General features: G+C 42.1%; 1 protein-coding gene and 1 non-coding gene across 3 annotated transcripts in view; both read left to right on the forward strand.

The window, feature by feature from the left end:
- The window catches only part of COP1 (COP1 E3 ubiquitin ligase), a 123,464-nt gene that overhangs the window by 92,572 nt on the left and 8,246 nt on the right, over nt 1-22,646 (forward strand). For both annotated transcript variants that reach the window (XM_021545970.3, XM_077785294.1), the window contains exon 18: nt 6-166. In XM_021545970.3, coding sequence (XP_021401645.2) covers nt 6-166 — 161 coding nt within the window. The remainder of the gene's footprint in view (nt 1-5; nt 167-22,646) is intronic.
- Nucleotides 13,543-13,677, forward strand: LOC116183934 (small Cajal body-specific RNA 3). The gene has a single exon (XR_004148645.2).

Consider the following 22,646-nt stretch of genomic DNA (forward strand, 5'->3'; position numbering starts at 1 on the left):
TCTAGGAAGTGAAAATAATTCCCTTTACTTATACTATAAGGGCCTCTCAAAGACACTGCTGACATTCAAGTTTGATACAGTCAAAAGTGTCCTGGACAAGGACCGGAAAGAGGATGACACAAATGAGTTTGTGAGCGCCGTATGCTGGAGGGCACTTCCAGATGGGGTAAGCTTTCTGCTTGGGTGCAGAAGGAATGGCTCCTGCTTTCTCACAAAATAGCCTTGCTGAGGGTTTGACTGTGCTTGGTATTTTCCTGTTCATGGGAAAAGTAAGGGTACTTGCAGATCGTTGTGAGAGCCCTGATGATTTGCAGGGTAACTGCAGGGGAGAAGAGACTGCTTGTGATCTTAACACTTCCACTTGGGTGTTTGAATTCCTCTGTATGGTATCTGAAATCCCAAAAGCAGCATTGTATTTCTGGCACTTGATGGTTTTTGTGGGTGCATTAGTAAGGTTTTTGTTGCTTTAATGACAGCGCCTGCAGACACTCATTGTGAAGCCTTGGCTCAATGTTCCTGTGTCTGTCTGGGTTTGCTCCTGGAACACAGCCCTTGTGTTTAGATGAGTAGATATGTAAAGGCTGCAGTCACTTCAGTGACTGTTCCAGTGGCACTGAATTCACATCCCTAACATGTGTACTTATGTGGCAGGCAGACTTGATGCAGCTTTTGTGAGTGTGGCCTTTCAGAATGGAGCTGCTCTGGAGAGCAAAATGCTGCTTTTGAATTCAAGGTGCTCTTGAAAAGCTTGCATTAAAAATACAGAGCAAGTACCTCTTGTATGTATGAGGTTTGCAGATCAAATACTTGTTGGGAGGGGGCAAAAAGGAGTTAATCTTAAATGCAGCCTTCCAAGTAGATGAAGTGAAATGTTGCATAATTGGTGTCCTGAGATGTCCTATTCACAAAGACAGTGTCTACCAGTTTGCTTTCTGAATGTGTGTACACTACCCCAACAACAGTGATTCAGTTGTCACTGACATAAACTCACTTCAGATGGGCACTTCTGAGTCAAAATAAACCCACATCTGGAGCTGTCCTTTGTGTTTAAAAGTAAGAAGTGGGCTGCTGTGCTTTGAACAGGGGGCATTAGAGTCAGTGATGTAGGATCACCAGCTTCTTTCTGGCTGGGGATTTAGTAGGGCTTGGTATAAATGTCTCAGGTGAAGAGTGGCTGTTGTAAGTTTGGTCATTTGTCTTTTTGCTGGATAAAAATGTGCTGTGGGAACATGTGTGTCCAGAAATGCCCTTTCTTGAGCTGCCTTCTCTTCAGTGTTTGGATTGTCTTGCCCACCTCTCTTCTGGGCATCTCTTCTACAGGCAATAGCAGAAATGTCTCACCCCTGGGGTTATGTCTGTTGCTGTCCACTCCTCAGCAGTCTTTTCTCTGATAAATGTGCTCTGATAGACCTTCTGCTTAAGTGGCTGAGAAACTTCTAAGCTGTCACCAAGGGCTGTGAAACAATTCTTCATAATCAGGATGAAAAATACTATACAAAAATGTAATAGTTAAATCAGGCCCGTCAAGATCACACCAAATAATGTTCAGGCTTCACTCCATTAAGCAGCATTCAGAATCCATTGCTGTTCTGGTCTTTTTTTTTCCTCTGGCATTCGTCTGCTTTTCCCTGGGCTGCTTCTAAATGAGCCTGTTTCTCCTGTGGCAGCCACACTACCTGGCTCTAGCTTTTAAAGAGAGAAGCAAGAAGCTGCCTGCAGGTGCTTTTTGCCTCTGCCTGTGGTACATAGCAAGCAAGCAGCCTCTCTTGATTCTGCAAAGAGGCCTCATGTTTCCTTGCACCATCTTTTCACTGATCCAGCTGCACATTCCTCTTCTCTTCTACTGGTGCAGCAATCCTCTCTGACCTAATTGAGACTTTGCTCGTGTTCTTAGGAAATTAAATTACTGCACAGCCAAAGTTCAGTTATGTCCATGAAGTCTTACTCAGATGATGAAATTCTCCTATTCTTCATTTTGATAATGGTTCTTCAATTTGCCATGATTTATTTTTTCAAATGAGCTTTGCATATACAGGCTTCCCTAAAAGCTGACTTTTTTTTTTTTTCTGGTACTGAGCTGAACCAGAGAAGGCCTGTGCCTCAAGAGCTTAATTACAGTTTTGATCCACTCTGCCTTAGTTTCCTAATTGTAAGAGTTACCACACATACCTCTCACTGCTGACTGTGATCCCACCTGCTCTGCTGCAGGACTGTGTGTGTGGAAGCAGCTCCAGGCCAGCAGCCATGCAGAGCCCCAGCACAGGCTGGGAAGGCTGCCCCAAATCCACAGGCAGCACAGTAAGCAAGTTTTACAATGCTGTGGGCACACTCTTCTCCATTTCTTGCTGGGCTGGTTCAAAGCATCTTGCTCATCTCCATGCTATGGTCACTGGGCAGCATCTTCACTTTGCTCCTGAGGGGTGGAAGATGCCAGCACAGCCTTTCCCCAGGGCTCCCCAGTGGAGCAGACTCTTGGTTCCCATACAGTGTTGCTGTCAAGGATTGTTCTTTAATTAACCTTTTGAGATGAGATGAGTAAGTTTCAGATCTGTCAGTTATCTTGGGAAGCATGAGTAAATGTACTCCTTCACTTCATGCACTTAAGTGCAAAATCTCAGATCCTAATTAAAACTTAACTAAAACTTTCAGATTAAATGTCATTGATTCTTTCTTAAATCTATTTTTATATGATTCAGGCTTTTACTTCCTCCTGAGCCTAAGTCAAGCTGTGCTAGTGGCCCTTGCCAGAACCCATCTTTTTATTCTTTTCCCTTCTGCATTGCTTTTTCTTTACTTACAAAGATGCAGAGGTATTTTTTATTGGAGTTGTCACCTTTCTAACTCAAAGGTCCAGCAGCACCCTCTTTTTACCTGTATCAAAGCCATGACGAGGAAGAGAAATTATTCTATGTTTATTAGCATTTTTCACCAGGTTTACTCTTTTTTCAATTTATAAAAGTGTTTAGAAATAAGCACTAGCTTGTAGGCTACTTGTTCTGTTAGACTCTCTGGAAAAAAAACAGGCAAACGAAAAGCCTCCCAGCAGGCTGACTATGAAGCAAAGCTGATTCTTGCAGTGCTGTGTTTTGGACAAAGGCAAGTAGGCTGTTGGATATTTTTAAAATAGCATCTACTTACTGTTTGTGGGGAAAACTATTTCTCCCTTCTTGTTTTGTGCTAAAAGTTGATCAATATTTAAAAGAAGAGAAAGTTTCAGGATTCTTTCAGTTAAGTGACATGATAAACATGATTTAGACATGGAGATGCTTTTCAGAATGTTCCCTGGATGAAATCCTTTAATTTCCCAAATCAAGGATTTTATAATATACTGATGCCATCCATTTTAACCAGCTTGATTTGAATCAAGAGTCTGGTCTTGAGATTCAAAGCAACAGTATTCTGCTTTAGTAGCATGTAAACAGGGGATGCTCTTGAATACAGGGACACTCTTGCATAGGAAAAGGAAATTATAGTGGTGGTAGTAGCTCAGTGTATTTAAGTGGGTAGAGATGTCATCTCTCTTAGAAGGGTCACTGCAGTTATGGCTGGGTATGTGGATCATATCTGGAGGAAATTGTTTGTACTTTGCTTTCCCTTAAGTGTCCTACAGGATGTTTTCTTCTTCCCTAAAGGAGACACCTGTTCTTTGGACCTTCTCTGCCTTCCTGCAGAGGTTATGTGCCTCAAACATGCTGTGTTAAATGATTGCACCTAAAGTAGCCCTTTTCCCAGGCATGGTTAGTGTTTCTCAGAAAGCAGCTGTTGAAAGAGAAGCCAAGGCTGAACCTTCTCCCAGGACAGCAAAAAGGTATTACAGCTGAACACAGAAGCAATTTGATTATGTAGATTAAGCATGGCTCAATCTATCATAATCACTGTAAAGAAACCATTTAATTTTGTACCTGTTTGCACAAGTATTCATTACTGCTGATAAGCAGGTTACCAGGGATGAATTTCACAAGCAGAAATGTCAAGGCTTTGATACCAGTGAGGAGATGCAGATAAGAACAAGAGAAAGCCATGCAAATTAGCTTAGGTAAAGCATTATGTAGAATTTTTTTTTTCTTTTGGAGGAGTAAAGAAGGAGAATCCATTAAGAAGAGTGCTACAGTCTTTAACCAAAGATGGGTGGGTGGGTGGCGGATGGGTGCAAGAGGTCTCCTGGCAGGGAGGCTGCCAGTGGTAGGAAGGCATCTCTTCCACCTGAGTAGAAACCCATGTATGTGTTTTCTCACTTCATCACTCCTCAAAAGTAATTTAAATTTATGGGGGTCTCAAAACAGGCATCTAACCATGGGTAAGGGAAGGCAGCTCTGGAACTCCAGGCTTCAGGTTGGCTTTGGGCGTTGCCCTGTGGTGGAAGTGTATTCATAATTAGCCTTGCATGTCTGAACTTCTCTTTGTTAATCTAAGATTATGAAATATTCCCTTCAAATAGGTTTTTGGTGCACCTTTTCAGAAAACAAGCTTCTCTTCTGTTTAGCTTCCGTTCTTCTGAATATCCAGCTTTGTTTCTTAACGATGTCTGGCTTGGATTCTTTAAATAGAAACCTGTAATTGTAGCACTGTAAGTTAGTCACTTAATAGGGCTGCAGTCTTGTTCACTGATGAAAAGTAGCCATCCTTTGTTTCCCAGTAGTCTTATAAATGGTACACAATGTACACAGGAGCTAGTCAGGGGCTCCTCTAATTTACAATCAGCAAATTGGCTCCCTTCACAGGAATTAATTTAGCCAATACAAATTATTTCAGGAAATGATTCATTGCCACTTTAAAGCGCTAATTAATTTGGGTGACTTATGAACATTAAAAATGAAACCTCCTTTGTCATTCCCAAGTAACCAAATGGTAATTCAGTGTAATTCCTAAGTAACTTGTATCAGCTGTAACTCTACCTCTTGTAGATGGAAGTACAAATTTCAACGGGATTTTGGGGGCAAAACAAGAAGCACTTGAAACTTCATTGTCTCTTTTCGCTGCTGAAATTTTAAAATCTCAAAATTGGTGAGAATTTTGATTTCCAGCTTCAACTCAGTAGTGTTTAATTTTCACAGCATCCTCAACTTACCTGTTCAGGTGTCAGGAAATACCTTGGTAGAAACCAAAAGCTTAGGAGAGAAAAGCTTGCCTGGAGTGATCAGACCCCAGCTGTCCCTGATACCAGCTGTGCCACAGGTCACAGCATGAGTAGCTCCAGCTGTGGTATTTTCTGGAGGGCATCTGCTGTTTTCTGCCTCTTCCTTTCTTTCCTAGACCAGGACTGGCCTGTAGCATTTGTGTGCAGCATCTCCCTAGTATCCTTGCAGGTTATCTTCCAGTGCTGCACACCACTTCTTCGTGCTGGGAACACAGAAGTCTTCATCTTCATTCTTGTGCTTGAAATGCACAGCAGTTTATGGAAGGCTGAGAAGGACCAGCTTCTTAAAAAAACAAGATGTGGCTTTGATCAGATTTATTCTACTGGTTTTTTCTCCCCCATCTGAAAATCTTCAAAGGTCTCTCTCCCTCCTTGGAAAGCTGTCTAATCCCCATAGCCTGCATGCTGCAAGGCTCACAGCTGTCTGTGTGATGGCTTGCCACTCCTCTTGACATGCCCTCTGCTCTCTGGTCATTGGCAATGCTTTAAACACAGAGTTTTCTTTGACTTTTATTTTGCTCTTTTCTTAGGTAGTAAACGTATTTGATTTCTCTTCCATCCTACCTTTTTCATGTCTACTGATCCCTTACTCATTTGAAAATCTAAAATTTTCTTTAAAAACAAATGGAACCCGGAACATCAGAAGATGTGTCATACATGCTTGATTTTTCCCCCTCAGATTTTAGCATATTATTTATGTGTACCAACACACACTGTGTATATTGGTTTATGTGCTGCTTGAAAACTGTTTTCTTATGCAGAGTAATTTCTGCTTGCAGATAAAAGATGTCACAAGGTATGTGTGATCCTTTGCACTCAACATGCTCATATCCTTTCATATCCATAGCTCTTCAAACGCTCTGTTTTGGGCTCTATTTTTTCTGTGGCTAAGGAGAATTAATTCGAAAATACTCAGGTGACTGACAATATTTTATTCCCTGTCAAAAACCTTGGAGACCAAGTGTGAAGAAATTTGTGGGGGAAAAGAAAATCATACTCTGTTATTAATGCTTTGTGCATTATATTGGCTTTTTCAGTCTGTTGACACTCCAATCCATGTGAAAGACCATCTTGATAATGTGATTATGCAAATGACCAGCTTCATGAGGAAGTGTTTAATTTTGAGTGTTCTGTAGAAGAAGAAAAATACTGGTAAATGTTCTTCCCTTCTGTCTTCTCCTTGGTTGCAGGACACCCTCTGAGCTTCCTCCCAGTGAGGGCATGACAGCAGGAGTGAAGGGAGCCAGGAAATTCCCTGAAAACCCACCCTCTATCCACTGTGCTCCCCCTGCCTAGTGTGTTTGGGGACAAAAAAGTGTATTGCACCATTTGTGTTGCTGTTTCAGGCTGAAGGTGGCACACCAGCAGGTGGCTGGTATGTCAGCAGCTGCCCATGCCACTGCTGAGGACACAGGGGCTGAGTCTGGCACTTCTGTTCATCTCTCAGGTTCAGGTCCCCTGTGGTACTGCAGCACTCTGATATCATTGTAGCTTCTATTTTAAGAATAGCTTCTTCAAGAAATGTAGGTGGCTCAGGTTTTTCTTCTTTGTTGGTTTTAACTTTACATTTGCAAACTCAGTTTCTCTCCTTCTGCAAGGTGAGGCTTTTTTTTTTTTTCTTGCATAATCACAGAAAATTGCCACAGGGTCAATGTTGTCTCGATTTGAAGGCAGATGAAAGTCCCTATTTCCTGAATGAAGACAGTATTTACGCTTTCAGACTTTTGCAGATGATATTTGCTAACCAGTACATCTCTTCTAATGCCAAGAGGAGTAAAATCATGCTGTAGATAGATCTGAGATCCTTCTTATTAGAGTCATCTTTCCTAGACTGAGTGAATGACACAGTGGCCAACATAACTGAATGCTGTTGACATTACCATTCCAGTAGCTGATCCCAATGGTGCAGCTGTGGAGATAATGGACTGCAGATCATTGCTGGTGCAAGCAGAGGTGTGAGCAGGCTCTTGCTGTTTCCTAAGCTTTAAAAAATGAGAGCATCCCAGTGCAATTGTAAATCATATTGCTGTGTTACACACAATGAGCTGGGGATGCAAAGAAGTCTCTCTGTAGCTGTTGTTAAACGTGTAAGTGGATGTTTTTCTCCTATGGGCACTTAACTGCTTTAGTAACAATCAATTCTTTATTCAAGTATCAGTTTTATAACAGATGAACCAAAGTCAGGAATTCACATGGAGCCTAGACTTCATTCCCAGCTCCATCCTCAGCTTGCTACTGAGCCATAATGTTCCAAGGGACAGCAGTATGTATCATGTGGCACTTACATAAGCTGTCTCCCAAACAGCACAACTTCAAAGAGAGTTATTTGTGTTACTTATACTGGGGTGGAGAGGAAAAAAAAAAAAAGTGCAGGTTCATATTCAGGGAGCACTTACTTTTAGAATTAAATGATTGGACAACTGTATTCCCTTTCCACTCAATCTCAGCAGTGCTGCTGTTGGAACCCCTGGTCTGGACTCTGATATGTACCTTACTGGGCTCTAAAGCCACTGATGAAATAATTGATTAGGTTGTTGTAAGGTTTGGGGGGGTTTCAAATGATACCTGGAAAGCTATTTATCATGAAGTGTACACTTGTCTCTTGCCATGCCTTATCTTAGCATTGTGCCTTTGTCTCAAGGCATTTCAGCTGCTGTGGGAATTGGAGGTGGCAGGTGTTCTGTCTCTGCCCTCCTACAGCTCTTAGCCTTAGGGAAGAAGGCTCATTCCTCGTAGTTTTGGGGGGGACTTATAATGACAGAATCATGGAATAGTTTGGGTTGGAAGGCACATTTAGAGACCATCTAGTCCAACCTCCTGCAGCAAACATGTACACCTTCTATTAGGGCAGGTTGCTCAAAGTCCCATCCAAGCAAGCCTTGAACACTCCCAGGGATGGAACTTCCACCACATCTCTGGACAAATCTGTGCCAGTGCCTCACCACCCTCATTGTAAAAAAACTTCTTCATTACATCTGTTCTAAATTGACCTTCTTTCAATTTAAAACCCTTTGCCCCTCTCCTGTTGCAACAGACCCTACTAAAAGGTTTGTCCCCATCTTTCTTGTAGGTTCCTTTTGAATACTGGAAGGCTGCAGTAAAGTCTTCCTGGAGCTTTCTCTTCTCCAGACTGAAAAACCCCATCTGTCCTCAAAGGAGAAGTGTTCCACCCCTCTAATCAGCCTAGTGGCCTCCTCTGGACCCACTGTATATAATGTCTATTCTGTGTAGTCTCCTGGAGCAGAGCCCCCTGAAAGCAGTAGGTCACAGCATGATCCTGGCAAGTTCTGTAGGTACTGAGCCAATATTGCCTGATGTCAAGCTCTCACTAAAGCTGGTTTCCTCTGAGTCAGAGCATCTCCTGCATGAGCAGCCTTTGCTTTACTTTCCACTGCTAGGCTCATGCTGGCTGTTTTCTGTGTGAAGTGCCATCTGCTGAAGTCCCTGGCTGGCACAAAGTGCCAGTGAGATGAGGTCTGAATGCTGGGAGCTGCTATCAGTCGGGCAGTATTCAGTGTGCTACAGAGCAGATGAAGGGGGTCATTAAAGAAAGGAGCTGCAGAGCTAGAGCTGTGTGTCCCAGCACTTACTGCTGAAGCAGGGCTTTGGGTTCAGAGCAGCAAGACAAAAGCAAGAATGAGACAAGTTTTGAAATGCCATTGGCATTGGACCTTTGAAGCCAGCTTCTGTGCAGATGCAGAATTGCCCCACAAGGGTGGTGGTCTGCTGTCACTGCTGTTTGAATTTGGTTTGTAACCTTGGTCCCTCTAACAAGTGACACTGCTTCAATTAAAGTCAAAACAACTTTGCATTATTGTGGTTTTCTCTTTTCTTTTCCCCATTCTTCAGTGCTAATATCGATGGCAAGTCCTGCCAGGCCACCACCATTCAGCAGTTACAATTCATGAGCTGCATCAACCTTTTGCTCTAGCACTCCTAATTAAGCAATTTTAATGACAGGATTTAATGTTTTACACAGCCTAAATGAAGTGGAAAAAATATGAACTGATTTTTTTTCCTTTCCAGCACAAGATTTTGATCAGATAATTTAACCTCTGGGTGAAATAGAAGTAGGAGCATTTATGCATAGGTGGTTTTCTCTTCAAAAGCTTTACTTTATGTACATCTGTGCATTAATAGTTACTGCTTGGCTTTGGGTATCCATTCTGAAGTTTTTTGTATGCCCTCTGCCCTTCTGTTGTCAGTAACAAAACCCCAAAGCCTTTTGATATCCACTAATTTGCAACCAGCTTAGTGCCAATTCTGTTGCACATTAATAAAGTGAGTATAAAGGCTGGCAAAAACAACTACTCGGACTGGTTTTCTAACAGCAACACAAGTTTGTATCCTTTTAACCTGTTTAAATTTATTTTGGTGGTGTTCTGCTCTAATTCTAGCTAATACTAGATGAGCTGGGTATGTGCATTGAGTGAAAATGGTCTCTCCTTTGAAGGCAATCTTGTGTCTGAATTGAAACTACCTGATATGTGATTAGGAGACATAATCATTTTATATGGGTTACACACAGAATTATAATAATCGGTCTTTTCTAAGGAAGAGAAAGCCAGTATGACAGGAAAGTTATGTTTAGTAATGTAATGAGTGCCTTTTTTGACAGAAATGGCACTGTTAAATTTGGGGTTGTGCAGCTGATGGGCGTTCACCCTCGCACGAGGTGTTTTGAATTCTGTGAGGGAAGTGCTGCTTTAAATAATTATGTCTCTTATGGTATTGTATGTCATAATCACTTCCAAAATGCTTATCTAGTTGCTAAAGCTGGAGAGAAGTGAGCTGTTTGGTGCAATACTGGATATTTTAGTTTTACTTCAGTATGTCTGAAGTGAATATTAAGTTAAGCAGAGAGGTGTAGCTGGGGTAGCCTGAGGAACTGTAGATGAGGCAGAGCAATGTTGTCCAAGTATTTATAATAATAAGAAATACTGGAGGGAAGATAAGCAATATTACATATACTGGGAGGAAAGTTTGGTTCTGATCCACTAAATAAGTAAATAAAAGTTCCTTTTACCTGTAATCTGCAAATAGCACATAAATTAACTGCAGTGGGAGCAGGTCCCTCCTCATGACCCATGCTGGCAGAGGCTCAGCATCACCAGCCAAGCACACATGATTCTTTTTCCTAGTTTCTAGGTTGATCAATTGATACCTCACTGCCTTTTTTTCCTTCCAGGAAAGACCTTCTACAAAGCAGATTGCTCTGGCCAAGTTTCTTCCAATGACTAAGTAACAGCAAACTGCTCTGGTCTGGAGAGTGTGTGCTTGGGGGATATCTTGATTCGTTTAGAGTGACAGATCCTTGATTAAAATAGGTTAATCATTCTTCTCTGCATGTGTTGCTTCACAACTTGCACATTAGCTCCAGCATTTGAAAAGACAAATTTGGGCTAGCAGGAGTAATAAAAAAAAGAGAGAAAAATCACATGAAAGTGAAATACAAATGTCCTTATTTAATACAAAAGGATTCAGTTCGCTGTTGGCTTTCTGTTTTTCCCAGGTTCATGCTTTCCTTGACAATGCAACAGAAGAAATTAAGTGTTGGGAAATTGGAAGTAGAACAACTTTTCTTCTGCTGTTATAGCAGGCAGCAGCCAGTATTGGGAGCTTGGGCATTTTCTTTGTTTCAGAACTCAAGAAAATATATATATTTAGCTGTCCAAAAGTAAGCAAAGGCTCAGAAGTTTAAGTAGAATACTGCTTTGGAGGTTCCTTTCAGATAAATGTTTGCTGGTTGTACTGTTACAGGTGAAGGGATGCAATTTGACCACAGCTCTCCCAGCAGATCCTTGAGTGTGAACTCAGACCCTTTCTGTGCCTCCTGGCCACCCTCTGCATCCACCTCTCCTCTTCTGTCATAATTCCCTTTGGTTTTCCCTCAACAGCAGAGATGCCTGAGCATGGCAGCAGGGACAAGGACAGTTTCCTGTTAAGCCCACCAGTAAATTTTTGGATTTTGATATTCATTGTGAACCTATGAATTGCCCATTCTGGAGTGAGATGGGGAGTTAAGAAAACTCTTTATCATACAGGTTTTTGAAGTTTCTGCTGTTTTCCTTTGCAAAGAGATTTGAAGTAGGTTTATAATGTATTTTCAGTCAGGCTGGGGCTTCTGTATTGATTCCAGGTAACACATGAATGTGAAATTTGAGCCCACCTCATCACATATCAAAGTTAATGATGTAATGAAATTACCCCAAATGTCAGTGTCTCTGTCTCTCCTTACCCCACAAACACGTACTGTGTATGTGCTGTGTGTGTGTGTCTTTGTTTATTTTAGAGGCCATTTCATGATGCAGTCCTGTATCTCTTCTTGGATGGTTTAGGTAGGGCAGGACATGATCATGAGCTCCTTGTGGCAGCTTTTTACTGATGTTCATACCACTACATGCAAGTTTGCTGGGATAAAAAATAGGATGTGAAGTCCTGAAGAGGGCAGTAATTTTTATTTTCTTATATCCCCTGTATTTTGTTTTACATTTCTCACCATCTCTGCTCTGAAACATTTTAAGCATCACCAGGCTCAGAGAAAAGCAGAGTATCTACCACGTGCTTCAGCTCTGTGGTGTCTGTTGAGGAATGAGTCAACAGCAGCAACTCTTCAGAAAGAATATCTAAAATCAAGGGAGGATGAAGCAGATGAGCTAAAAAAACCACCAAATGCCAGAAGTGTTTGTCTTCCCCTCACCCTCTGTCAGCAAAGGTGGGGTTTATATTCTAATATTTACGTAGCTGAAGGGTTTTAGAAAATCAGAAGTACTGTGGTGCAACACAAGGGGTTTTGTTCACTCCTGTAATCCCAGTAGGTAATTCTTTTCTTTATATACTTGAGTCTTTTTTTACTTTCTTTTTATTTTCTATTAGTGTCATTGGTAGCTTAATGGATTTCTTGATTGTTGAGCTCTTCTTTTTGATGCAGTATTGTTAGTCTTAGCATGCATTCAAAGTGACAGGGAGCATTAAAAACAGTCATTTCCATTTGAGATATCTAGAGATAATTCTTATAGCCACTGTGTGAAAATAACTTGAATAGTAGCAGAATTATCTATTGTAAGAGAGATGATTTTACTTGTGAATTGGGTTTAAAGATAAAATCTGCCTACTTCCCAAGTCATGGATTTCCTATTCATTGCTCTGTTAAATTTAATCGGGAGAAAGACTTAATCCAGGACAAAGATGATTGAATTGCTCTTAAACAGTGATGTAGAACATTACCCAAATCTCACTTCAGTCTCACAGTGCTGAGAAATCACAAGCATGAGAGAGTTGCTTGTGAGTACATTATACAAAGAGAGCTGCTTTTTACTCATTTGCTGGCTCATTAGAAAGTGAAAAGCTTTCTGGCTTTTGGAATAAAGTTGTTAGGAGGTGTAGCAGAGAATGGGTTAAATCTGTTCAGTGTATTAGCTAGAAATTACTTTGGTATGCAGTGAAAAGGCTCATGGCTTCGAGTTCTGCCATCAACTGAGCTGCTCCTGACTTTCTGCAGTAGCCAGGATGGATGGATGAAGTTCCTTAATGCAGCTTTGATTCCTCTTTAAGAACCCAGAGGAGGACAACTCCAGCACTGGGCAGCGTGTCCAGCAGAGCCACAGCATGATCCCCTTTCTGCTAGCCCCAACAAAAACTTACTTTCAAAAATTTCTGGGTTTTTTAACCCCTTGTATTCTGCCAGGAAGTGTGTATACCTATAAGGTCATCCTAAATCTCCAGCTACAGTCTGGAACAGAGTTATGATATCAACTGGATTTTGCTCTTGGAGGAGAGAGCATGGTGGGGAAGCAGCTAACTAAAGGATTTCCAGCCTGTGACATGGGAACTGGACAGGCTCTGTGTTCATTTCAGGGCTCTTACCTGAGCTCAGACATTTACTTTAGTAAAGTTTGGGAGCTGGCATTGCTTATTTCAGATTAATATACCTAATTTAAAACAATTTTTAAGAAAAAGGGACATAGTATGGGAGTGGTAAAGCAGCATCTTGCTGTAGGGACCCTGGCAGGCAGCACATTGGCAAACTGTTCCCTGGAGTTAAGAAGTGTATTCAAGGCCAAGAAATTTAGGGAATTATTAATGGCAGTGCAGCTCCAGGCCCTGCTGTGGCTGGCTATCACTGAGTTAATAAGAAAGGCACTGTCAGTGCCACATTTAAAGCTTTGGGACATGTGAGTGTGCCTCATGCAGCATCTCTTTCTTCTGGTTAGAATGATTTTGACCTTCTGAGTTAAACTCTTCCACTTAATGATATTTTCCTATTATGTGAATCCTCTCTTCTTTGGCTTATTTGCATGCCTTACATCATGTTTCATTTAGGATTTGATACGGTCAGGAACCCAGGATAAAAGGCAGTGTATAAAAGGCTGGTGTAGTCATGAAATTTTCTAGGACTGGAAGCTGCTGGGACCAGTTGGGACCGGTCATGGGCAAAATAAATATTTTTTGTCCACTATTGCAGTCTTCCTAGAGCAAACTGGAGGTCTCTGTCTGCTTTAGGACAGCCAGCTAAATCAGATCGTTCCCCTCCTTACACATGTGTTATCCTGCAATGTGAGAGCTCCTGCAGCATCCTTGGCTGCAATGTCCCACCATGTGGGGACAACCCTTGGGCAGGATTTTGTTTGCAGCATCCACAACTAAGTATAATTGCCAAGTGTTAAATCCAACTCAGTAGCTTAGAGCAAGACTCTATCATAATCATAATTATTTTATCATAATTATTATCATAATTATTGGGCTTTGTTTTTTATTAAAATGCTCTTTTTTAAAAGTTCTTGTTAGGTTTAGCAAACTGGCTGTAGAGGTGACTGCATTCTGGTTGGAGGGATGTGCATGAGTGGAGCAGGCTGCATGTCCTAAGGTTTTCTCTCCCCTCTCCATTCTTGCTGCTTTAAGAAACAATCATTTGCTTTAAAGTCAGGTTTGCAGCTTTGATTGAAAATGACTCTGCAAAACCCCATCAGAACTCTGCATGCCACAGAGTCACTTAAAAAGAAAAAATTCTAGAAGGCACCTTGAAATGTATGAACTCCCTGGGATGCCAAGGGCCATCATCTGTGGTTTGCTGCTGTCCACAGGTAGGACCTAGTAAATCTTTGTCTGCCCAAAGAGCCCAGGAAAAAAAGGAAAGAAAGGATGGAATTGTGCTGTCTGAGGTTTGGGAATGATTATTAAGTGCTGGCCCACTGCCTGACAGCTGTCATGGGCTTGCAGAAGTGAGACAGATCTGGGAGAGGCAGTGCAATTGTATAGCTGGGAAGTTGGGGTTTTAATTGCTAATTAAAGTTACCATTTGCATTTGGGGTTTTTCTTTTTAAAGGACAACATCATATTCCACAAGAAACTGCAAGCGCTGTGTATTTATAGCACAACCAAACTGGCAACTGGCTCTTGCTGCTTTGCTGGTACATCTGTATTTCACCTACTGCCTACTTTTGCTTTCCCATCTGTATTTTTTATGACTTCTGTCCTGACAGCCCTTGTTCTCCTAGTCCTTGACTCCCCTCCCGTGCAGACATATGATCCCGTAACGTTTTCCTTTTTGTCTTTATAAACAATAGGCAAGCAGTCTGATAGCACAAGTCCAAAGTCAAGGGAGCTTTGCAGATTCAACTTGACAGCTCCTCTCTGAATTATTTAAAAGCCATAAACAAAAGAAAGCCTGTCTTACAGCTTCAGGTGGCTTCTCTTATAGTACTGTGGAGAATGCCTGCTAGGTGAATTCAGCTAATTTTGCCCATTTAAATCTATGGGATTTAGTGAAATAGCAAATGCAATTAAAATGCAGGGGCTGCCTCCTGGTATTCCTTAGGGGAGGGCAAGTTGCAGGGAGTGAATGAGCAAGTTGAGCAGAGGGAAAGTTGGAAGGTGAATGAAAGAATAGAGAATTTCTTTCTAGTATGAATTTTGTGTTGAGTTTGGATATTTTTTTCCCTTTCACAATCAATGAACTTGTCTTAAGACATCTTGTATTTGCTGCTGACTTTAATCTCAGTCCTTGGTGGGTTTCCTTGCTTGTTCTTTTTGCATCCTTTGTTTTCAAATCTAAAATGCTTTTCTGCACCTGAATGACCCAGTGATTTCTGACTTCTTGGGTGTATTTTAGTTGCTGGTTTCACTCATGCTTCTGGATTCAGAAGTGTTTTAGATGGCTGAAATTAGGGAAGCGGGCAGAAGGCACAATTAAGTCCTCTAGATGATGTAAAGTTCATTATAATCTTTTGAATAGTTCATTCTGCAGAATGAAATAGGGAAGATACCATGCTTTGCATTTATTGTATTAAAGCTATAAAACTGTACTCTCATCATTCTTAATGCCTAAGGCATAGGTGTCTTCTCACTCCCTTCTCCCCTCAGATAAATACAATGGGGAAAGCATCAGGAGTAAGATGTTGAAAGCAACTTCATGTGTGTCATCTGTACTCTGCATGGTTTTGTTTAATGAAGTTCTTCACTTTTTATGTACCATCAGACCTTATTAAAATGCAATTTACTGTGCTGTCTTTATCAATACCATACAATATTGTCATGGAAGCTGATAGTTTGCATTGTGGCTTTACTTTGAAAACTGACCTGCAAAAATGGCTTTGAAATATCTTCTTTTAGAGATTCCAGCATCTTTCACTGTACAAAGCAAAGATACCTGTCTTCCAAACAGCTTTGCAGGCATGACCTAGCCACAGCTAAGGTCAGCTCCCTCTTCCATACAATTATAATACATTTACAGAGCCCTCACTGGCTGTGAGCCAAGGTAGCCTTAAACCCTCTTGGCCACAGGTGTGTAAGGGATGGTTCTGCTGGCTGGGGAAGATACTCTGCTCTGCTGCCTCATCCTTGCCTGTACTGTGGGAACAGAAGACAGGAAATGCTTTTAATACAAACTCTATGACTTGAATTCATGCAGGGAGAAGATTCAAGTATAACTGGTATTTTAGCTGCTCAAGAGAGAACTTGTGCATGTGACATGAGGTGCATGCCATCAGAACCTGCCTGCAGGTCTTAGGCTCTGGCCATTTTTCTTTGGCATTCTCAAGTTTATCAACATCCCTTCTTCATTTTCCTGTGTGTCCTGGCTAGTGAAAACATGTGCCCACTGCACTCAGGGCAGTTTTGGCACAGTATCTTGAGGAGACAGTGTCCTATTTCCCAACCCTAGGGAAGGCCACGTGCTCTGGTACAGCTTGCCCAGCCCTGTCTGCATTGCAGGAGGCTTCAGGTACGTAGGGCTGCTCTTGATCCTTTTATAGCATTAGCTGAAGTGGATGATGGAGAGCAGCAGACTGTGAATTCTATCAAGATTAATGGAAATTTTTGTTTTACCTTAATTAAACTTTCATTCCTCAAATCAAAGTCCTTTTTCCCAAATCAGCATATGTTATAAATAGCATTAGTATAGGTATAATTTCATAAAGCATCTCTGTGTGCTAATGTTAATGTTTGTGCCTTGAGTTTTCTCCACAAGAAACCATTTATTATTTCTTTTATCTCACCAGGTTCTGGTGAGGTCACTTCTATGACACGTGTGTTGCATAGAAAAGTAAAGGAAAAAATTTATAAATATATCTTTTTATATAAATAGTGGTTTATGCAGCTACAAGCTGGGCCACCTTGCAGGTATCCTTCTCCTGTCCTTACCACCAAGCAGCCTGCAGCCCTTTGGGTGGAAGCAGCCTTCAGCATGAGATATTTTTATTTTCCTGGTGTGTTTCTTCCTATTGCTGTAGCCCCACAGATCTGTAATACCCCATACTCCCTGCCTGCAGCCTCAGCTTTAACAAATGCTGTTGTTCCCTGTCTCAAACAGCACCCTCAGTGCTGACACTTGGAACTGTGACTCCATTCCTGTGGCTATTAAATATATTGTTCTTGGCCTAAAGAGAAATGAAGACTTTGATTTCCATGGCTGCCAGACTTCTGGCCCATCCACTAACACAATTAGAAAGCTTGCAGATGCAGTGAAACCATCATCCTTCTTTTCCAGCTGGCATAAGCTAGACATTTAGAAGAGTTAATGTGTTTATTGAGCACTCAAGTCCCCCTGCAACATTATTTTGAGACCCACTAATGCAATGGTCAGGATTTAAATGCATGTCCAGAACTTTTGAAGTTGGTTGGTTTAGGATTGTTGTATCAGGATTTGGCTTTGGTTTGGTGGTGGGGTCCCACTTAAAAATGGTTGGGTAAGTTTAAGGGATATTATTACAGATAAAGCATAGAAACTAAAAGTGTCAGAATTCAGGCTGGCTCTTTTTTGATTATCTATGTCAGATCAGTCTTGGAAGTGGAGGCATTTTTCATTAGAATGGGGCAAAGAAGCTACAACCTGCGGGAGATTTAATTTACTAGGTGGGTTTGTGTGGCAGGGTTTTGGTAGTGGGAGGATTGAAAGGGTGGCTTCTGTGAGACCTTTCCCAAAGTTTCCCCCCTGTCCAACACAGCCAGTGCCAGCCAGCTCCAAGATGGACCCAGAGCTGCCAAAGCTGAGCCCATCAGCAATGCTGGTAGCCCCTCTGGGATAATGTACTTAAGATGGGTTGAGTATGTGAGAAACAATTCTGCTGCAGACCCAAAGCTCAGTGAGGAAGGAGGGAGGACACAGTGCTCCAGAGACAAGAGAATTCCCTGCAGCCTTTGAGGCAGCTGTTCCCCTGCAGCCATGGAGTCCACAGAGAGCAGAGATGCACCTGCAGCCCATGGAGAACTCTGTGCCAGTGCAGGTGGATGCCCAAAAGGATGTGACCCTGTGGGAAGCTCCCAGTGGAGCAGGTTCCCAGCAGGACCTGTGGACATGTGGAGAGAGGTGCCCACACTCTAGAGCAGGTTTCCTGGCAGGATTTGTGACCACACAGGGACTGCCACTGGAGCAGCTCATGAAGAGCATTGAAGCTGTTTGTGAACTGTGTCTAGTGGGAGAGACCCCATGCTGGAGCAGGGGAAGAACTTGGGGACTCTTCCCCTTGAGAAGTGAAGGAATGGCAGAGACAATATGTGATGAGTTGATTGTGGCTCTAGTTCCTTGTCCCTTTCTGTCCTTGAGGGGAAAATGATAGAAAAAAATCAGGAGTGAAGCTGAGCCTGGGAAGAAGGGAGGGGTGGGGGGGGGGGGGGGAAGGTGTTTTTAAGATTTTCTTTTATTTCCCATTATCCTACTCTGATTTGATTAGTAATAAATCAGATTTTCCCCAAGTTGAGCCTGTTTTGCCTGTGATGGTAATTGGAGAAGTGGCCTCTGCCTGTCCTCATCTCGATTCTAAGCCCATTGTCTCCTATGTCCAGCTGAGGGAGGGGTGTGACAGACTGGCTTTGGTGGGCACCTGGCTTCCAGCCTGCTCACCCCACCATACTGGTGTTGCCCAGCCAGCTTGGATGCCCCAGATTGTTAACAGTCAACCATATAAAATGAACAGTAGCAGAGTATGTATCCATTATCAGTTTTAAATAAATTGACTTTGTGAGTTTCTGCCAAAGTGTCTCCCTTTTGCTGACCCAGCCAGCCTGGCTCATCTTGGCTCCCTTCCTCATTCCTGAAATCACCTGTGATTAACCCATCTTCCTGTATTGATTGCACCATCTCTGGTTGGGATGCATGAATTGCTCTTCCACTTTTGCCTTGAGGGGATGGTGTCATGTGAGAGGTTTAGGAAGTTTTTTTTTTCCCAGCCTGTCCCACTGGCAGTGGCCAGTACGTATTCCCACCAGTTACACAGCTGCAAAACCTCTGTCTCCAGAGGTTAGCTTGGGTCATTGAGGAATTCCTGCTTGGAATTCCTGATGACCAGGGCATGGGAGCCTGGTATGAAATTCCCCATGGGCTGGTTGAGCTGTTGAAGCACCTGGAGCTACCAGACACTGACGTGCACCTGGGACCTGAGAGCAGCAGGTCAGTGTCCAGCATCCCCTGGGCTCAGGTGTGTGTGGGTGTGAACTGTGATGTGGGAAGGTCACAAGGTGTCCTTCAGAATCCCCAGCTGGGGATGATGGAGGATCCAGTGTGTTCAGGCTCACCTGGCTGGCTGTCACAATTTAGGGCTGGTTTTCAGCATGCTGGATTGAAGTGGTTTGTGCCTCAAGTGGTTTTGGGAGAGGAATGCAACTGGAATGGATTTCCCATCAGCAAATAAGCAAATACTGCAGTTCCAACAGGAGTTCTTGTGAAGAGAGTTAAACCTCAGTTTAACCTTCATCCTTGCCCTTTATGTTCAACACCTCATTGGGAACATCTGGATTAACCTTGGGTAAATCCAAGTGTGTTGCCTCAATTTCCCCACATGTAGGATAATACTTCACTACCTCACCAGGGCATTTATTATGCTTAATTAATGTTGTAATGTGTCTTTGGTTCCTCTGAGAAAATGTGTGGTGCAAATGCAAAGTTGTTTTTACTGATTGGTTTGTTAATTAAATGTGCACATATAAATGATTTATTGGCATTAAAGAACTAAGACTTAATAATTTAAAATATTAACATCAAGGTGGTAGAATCAATTTTAAGCCTGTTACCATTCAGCTATTTAGAGACTGAAACAAATGGCACTGGGAAAGGAAAGGAAACCGTGCTGCAAGCAGGATTTTCAAAGGTGAATTCACTAGAGGAGGAAGAGGAGATGGAAAGATGTATTTAGTACTGTGGAAGAGGCAGTTGAAACCAACAACAGAGTGCTGAAAGTAAGGTTTTGAACAGAAATGCCATGCCAGGGACAATGATCTGACAAATACAAAAGCCCTGAAGAATACAGGACAGATGGTCTTGGAAAGATCTGAGTGTTCTTGCACAAGTAAGGGAATTGCTGATTCAAGTGTGAAGATGATTTGAAAGAGGGAGCTGAGGAGTGTTAGGTGCAGTTGAGGAGGAAAAGAAATCACTGACTTGGAAGAAGAATAGAGAAGATAAGAGAGGTGGGAGAGGCACACCATGAGTTTGAAAAAGGCACAACAAAACCATCTGAACATGAAGCAGGGCTTTAGCAGATTGAAGATTGCCTTTCACAGTAAGGGCAAGGGGAGTGTGCTGTAAATTAAAGAGGACCAAGCAGCTGGGATAGAATCATAGAATATCATGAGTTGGAAGGGACCCACAAGAATCATGAAGTCTAACTCCTGGCCCTGTACAGGACACTCTGACAATCCCACCATACACCTCAAAGTGTTGTCCAGACACACCCTGAGCTCTGTCAGGCGTGGTGCTGTGACAGCTTCCCTGGGGAGCCTGTTCCAGAGCCCAGCCATCTTCTGGGGAGAGAACCTTTCTGTCTTGAGTTTCTCTACATCCCTTCTTTCCTAGTGCAGCAGCTGGGAGATGTGGTCCTTGCTGTGCTTTGGGACTGGGCTGCATAGCTCTGGTGTTTGTGGGGTGGATTGCTTGTGGTTTGTCTTATCTAATTCAGGGTAGCTTGAACAGAAAAGGCTTTTCACATTCTACTGATTTCTGTTTACAGCTCTGATCCCTGATGGTTTGCAACTGGTCTGCACAAAATCAAAATCTAAAAGTACCAGATTTAGATTATATGTCTGAATACTCTCATGCAGATTGGTGGCTGTTTTCTCCAGCTTGTGTATTTGTTTCTGATGCAAATTTGGAAGGGAGACATATGCAATAGCAATATTAATGATAACACCCTGGGGCTTGGTTTTGCCCCACAGTGCACTGATGGGCAGGGCAGCCTGACCTTGGCTAGGGAGAGATTAAATACATCACCTCCAGCATGATGTAATGACTGACTGCAACAAACAATAGAAGGGAAAGGGGGGAGACATTGGCAGTAGGAATGCAGGTCTTAAACTGTGCAGTTGTCAAGTGATGTATGGCATTGCATTGCCAAATGAATATTTGGGAGTTTTAAGTCTTAAAAGAATTGATGCTAAAAGCTGTCTTCACTAAGCTAAGGCTTGTCATTTCCTGTGGTTTTGCAATATTGATATTAATGTTGTTGCATGTGTATGTATATGTTTTTTGAATCTTTATTGTAAGCTGTATTTATATACACCTGCCACTTCCTTCAAGGTCTTGGCCATATTGTTTATGTGGAGCATCTGATATCTCAGGATTTATGACTATAGGAACAAGTAACTTTAGACACCCTGTCACAGATAAATGGGCAGTGGAACTCAATATTCCTACACAGAGAGGAGGGAAAGACTTGTGCTTTGGGGGTGCAGGGTTAACACCAGAATAATTTGGTTTTAACTTATGTCTCCCTACCTTTCCTGATGGGGGAGTGTGCAGCAGCTGTTAGAGCTGTGTATCTTGCTTTGCCGTAGATGCAGAATAATAAGTGTCTAATGAGATTTTCTCATTTTGCATTCTAAATAAATTAGATGCTCATCTATGCCAGTTTTATTCTAGAATGACTAAATTGCAGAGGCAGTTGCCTGTAATATATCAGCAGTACCTGGGTTGGGCTTTGCTGTCTGGCTCTCCTGCTTTTGCAGAGCTTTCTTTGCCTTCTCCCCATCAATGTCATTGGCCTCCATTTCCATCTTGAATTCAGAAGAGGCCATAGAAACAAGGAGATTGGTGGCTGTGTACAGCACTGGAGATGTGTGTACTTCTGTTTTCTTCTAATTCTGTCTTCAGTTGCCGTGTTGATACTGTTTTTTGAGAGTTACCTGCAGAAATAAAAAAGGCACATTAAGAAAAAAGGGTTTCTCACTTGGCTGAGAGATAGCTTACTGCTTATTTGAGTGTGTCATTGGAGCAAGCCTTGCTGCTCTCCTCAGGGCACCCATGAGCTGTGAATACAGACCTGGATATGTATGATAACAAATAAGCTTCCAGTTTTACACAGCATCTTCTTCTGCTGCATTTGATCTGAATAGAAGTAGAAAAACACATTGTAAAATCCAAAAATGAGAAGGCTATTTCAGGGAGTAGGAAAAAGGGCTGTAGTCATGTGTATTGAGTTGCAGCTAGAAATACCAGATGTGGAAGTGTCAGAAAACTTGATAAAGGCATCCCAGGTATAGAGATTAAAGTCTGAAAATGCTGAAAAACAAGGGAAGGGATTCAAGGAGATGCTGAATTTCTACCTGGGCAGATTTCCTAGTGAGATGTACTTCATCTGATGTGGAAGCTACAAACTTTGCAGGATGTAGGATGATGAAAACACTAATTTGTTTGAAAACTTTTTTTCTAAAAAGCTTTACAGTGTGCCCATGAATTCTGACATAAGAAGAAACTATATATGTGTACATGATCGTAGACAAGTCTTTCTACAGAAAGTGAGTCAAAGGAATGGCATAATCTTTAAATCTGTGGCTTAATATTTTAGGAAATATCCTTGTTATGCTGGGTGGGTATAATTGTGTAGCATGTGTGAACTTGAAAAGCCAAACAATTGTGTATTTGCAGCTGGATCTAGAAAGAAGCACAGACAACATCTTTTTCAGATGGATTGAGTTTTCTCTTTTTTTCTGGGGCCCAGATAAGCCTAAAGAGACTTTACCTCTCTGTGTACAAAGGAATTACCTTCAGAATTAGATAAAAATACAGTTTCTAAGGATTAAA

This window comes from Lonchura striata, chromosome 9, assembly GCF_046129695.1.
Source record: "Lonchura striata isolate bLonStr1 chromosome 9, bLonStr1.mat, whole genome shotgun sequence".
Taxonomy (NCBI): Eukaryota; Metazoa; Chordata; class Aves; order Passeriformes; family Estrildidae; genus Lonchura; species Lonchura striata.